The sequence below is a fragment of the Choristoneura fumiferana genome, chromosome 25 (assembly GCF_025370935.1).
Source record: "Choristoneura fumiferana chromosome 25, NRCan_CFum_1, whole genome shotgun sequence".
NCBI lineage: Eukaryota > Metazoa > Arthropoda > Insecta > Lepidoptera > Tortricidae > Choristoneura > Choristoneura fumiferana.
In genome coordinates this window covers 7,057,863-7,060,708 of record NC_133496.1, presented here as the reverse complement: position 1 = coordinate 7,060,708, position 2,846 = coordinate 7,057,863, and the positions used below count along the sequence as shown (strand labels likewise).

At 43.0% G+C, this 2,846-nt stretch overlaps 2 protein-coding genes across 2 annotated transcripts in view; one reads left to right on the top strand and one right to left on the bottom strand.

The window, feature by feature from the left end:
- Tsf2 (transferrin 2) overlaps positions 1-2,846 on the top strand; it is a 27,593-nt gene that overhangs the window by 7,706 nt on the left and 17,041 nt on the right. The window lies entirely within an intron of this gene.
- LOC141442384 (uncharacterized) lies at positions 1,451-2,215 on the bottom strand. Its single transcript, XM_074107350.1, has one exon. The coding sequence runs from the start codon at positions 2,127-2,129 to the stop codon at positions 1,638-1,640; it is 492 nt and encodes a 163-aa protein (XP_073963451.1). The 5' UTR covers positions 2,130-2,215; the 3' UTR covers positions 1,451-1,637.

The window sequence follows — 2,846 nt, the reverse complement described above, 5'->3', positions numbered from 1 at the left end:
CTGTGCACTGTGGTAAACAACACTTCCGAGGAAGAATTATTTCACGAATATGTATGCAAGGATCTACGGGTAACGAATGTTTTCTTTTAACTGTTAGTGAGGGCAAAACCAATAAATTATAATATCGATAAGTATTTAATATTTCAAGATTCGTCAAAGTAAGGGTTTCTTAGTTGTTCATCCCCGTAATGATTGCGCCCCACAGTTAGGCGCAGGTTTCCATTCAGAATGAGAGGGCTAGGGCTTTAGTTCCCACGCGGGCCCAGTGCGGATTAGGCACTTCATGCAAACCATAAAATTGCTTTACATGGTGCTATAGATTTTCTCACGACATTCCTTTATCAAAAAGCTTTCGGTAAAATTTTAAATATAGTTTCGTTTATAAATTCAGACAGAATTTCATGCTGCAAGGCCGTGCTCAGTGCTCGATCCCACGATCCTTTACTTGAGAGACCGTACTCATAAGTTATACCACTAGGCTAGCGGCTACTCATTTCTTAGATTTTAGTTTCCCAAAAGGAAAAGCCGTGGTGGCCTAGTGGTTTGACCTATCGCCTCTCAAGCAGAGGGTCGTGGGTTCAAACCCCGGCTCGCACCTCTGAGTTTTTCGAAATTCATGTGCGGAATTACATTTGAAGTTTACACGAGCTTTGCGGTGAAAGGAAAACATCGTGAGGAAACCTGCTCAAACCTGCGAAGCAATTCAATGGTGCGTGTGAAGTTCCCAATCCGCACTGGGCCCGCGTGGAAACTATGGCCCAAGCCCTCTTGTTCTGAGAGGAGGCCTGTGCCCAGCAGTGGGACGTATATAGGCTGGGATGATGAAAAGGAAAAGTAAGGTATTAAAAAAATAATTCCAGTAACAAATATACACACGTGCTCATAACACACGCACACCCACTTACGAGCTTTCGGATTTTTTTTTAAGAAAGCCAACAGACGGTCACGTGGTCCATCTGACGTATTGTTTGTTTTGAAAAATTACTTTCTACGAAAGTTTCTTGCAGCGCATTCTTCTTGGCAATGATGGTATTTTCGAAAGCGCTGGTAGTATAAAAAGTGAAATGTAAAAGAGCCCTGTGGCCTTCTTACATAATAAATGTTTTGATTTTGGTAACTGATCACTGGTGAGCTGTCGGTTGTACAACAAATGAAAAAAGTTTAAGTACGATTAAACTATCGACATCAGTCCTTCCTTATTACAGAGTATGAATAGATAAGCGTATTCTCAAATTCACCCAATCTCGCACAGTTGTATCAGCTATACTCGTAACGAAGGATATCTTGCGTGCTTATAAGAACGACTACTTTTTTTATTTCTAAAAATAATGTAAATACGCAAAACTGACATGATCTTTGTATCATCTCATCATATCGGCCGGCTATACAACTGGACATAGGCCATTTTCAAGCTTCTATTACTATAATCTACGTGTGTTGAGGCGTCAATCTCGATGCAAGGGTGCGTGTTGAAGATCAGGAGATGATTAAAACTTGACTCAAACTTTACAGTATATAATATGAAAAAAAAACTACATAAAAGGTAGATATGTGTGATAGGTGCGACGTCGTAAAGCCGAGTGAGGCGCTCGGTGTTTGTCGCAAGCCCGAGCGCTTTGCTTGCAGTTTATACGGCGTTAACATGCTCCCCCCTTGGGAACGGAAGTTTCCAAAATCGGCAGTGGGCAGAGTCGATTAAAGGCTCTTCGTAGAGTCCCGGAGGTGGTGTACACATCGGCGACGCGTGGCACGCCGTCGGAGCCAGGGTGCAGGCCGGTGACGCGGCCGAGCAGCCAGCGGTTGGGGGGCAGGCGGTCGTCCTTTACAACCACCATCTCGCCAAGTTTGAGGCGCCGGCCATCCTTGTGCCATTTTTGTCTCTTCTGGAGTTCTGAAATGTACTCTTTATAGTATCTACTCCAGAAATGAGTCTTTAACTGCTGCGTCCTCATGTATCGTGAAACGGAGACTGTTGAGTCGTTGACCTGAGGCGATGGCAACATCATCAGAGTTCGTCCGATCAAAAAATGAGCTGGAGTTAGGGGAACTAAATCTCTGGGGTCTGATGATAAAGGCGTCAGAGGCCGAGAATTGAGGATTGATTCGATTTGGACGAGTAATGTATTCATTTCCTCGTATGTTAAATTTGCAAGGGCCAATACTCTCTTCAAATGATGCTTAATCGATTTCACGGAACCCTCGGCTAAACCGTTAAAATGGGGCTGTAAGCTGGTGAAAACTTAAATTTATGGAGTTCTCCGACGCATATTTACTTATTTCCAGCGAAGATGATTTTAATAAACGAGCGAGTTCATTAGAAGTCCCTACGAAATTAGAAGCATTGTCCGAGAAAATGTTGGCAGGTTTGCCTCTGCGGGCAATGAATCTGTTCAAGGCGGCAATGAAAGCCTGTGAACTTAACTCGGTAACAAGCTCGATGTGAACTGCCCTTACAGCCAAGCATACAAATACGCATACGTAGGATTTAATCAACTGACATCCTCTTCCCTTTCTGTTCGCTATCAAAATAGGACCGGCATAATCAACAGCTGTATTAATAAAAGGATAGTCAATGTGAACACGTTGTTCAGGTAGATTACCCATAATGGGCTGTACACTTTTACCTGCGAATCGACAGCAAGTTACACAACTGTGAACGGTTTTTCGAGCAAGATTGCGTCCACCAATAGGCCAATATTTATGTCGTATTGTGGCAAGTAAAAGCTGCGGACCCGCGTGAAGAAGTAGTTTGTGATAATACTCAATAAAAGTTTAGTGACATGATGAGATGCGTGCAGTATAATGGGGTGTTTTGTGTCATAGTCATAGTTAGAATTAGATAATCG

What these genes read in the sequence shown, in the direction of transcription:
- LOC141442384 (XM_074107350.1), bottom strand. Translation starts at nt 2,129, where the DNA reads ATGAATACATTACTCGTCCAAATCGAATCAATCCTCAATTCTCGGCCT.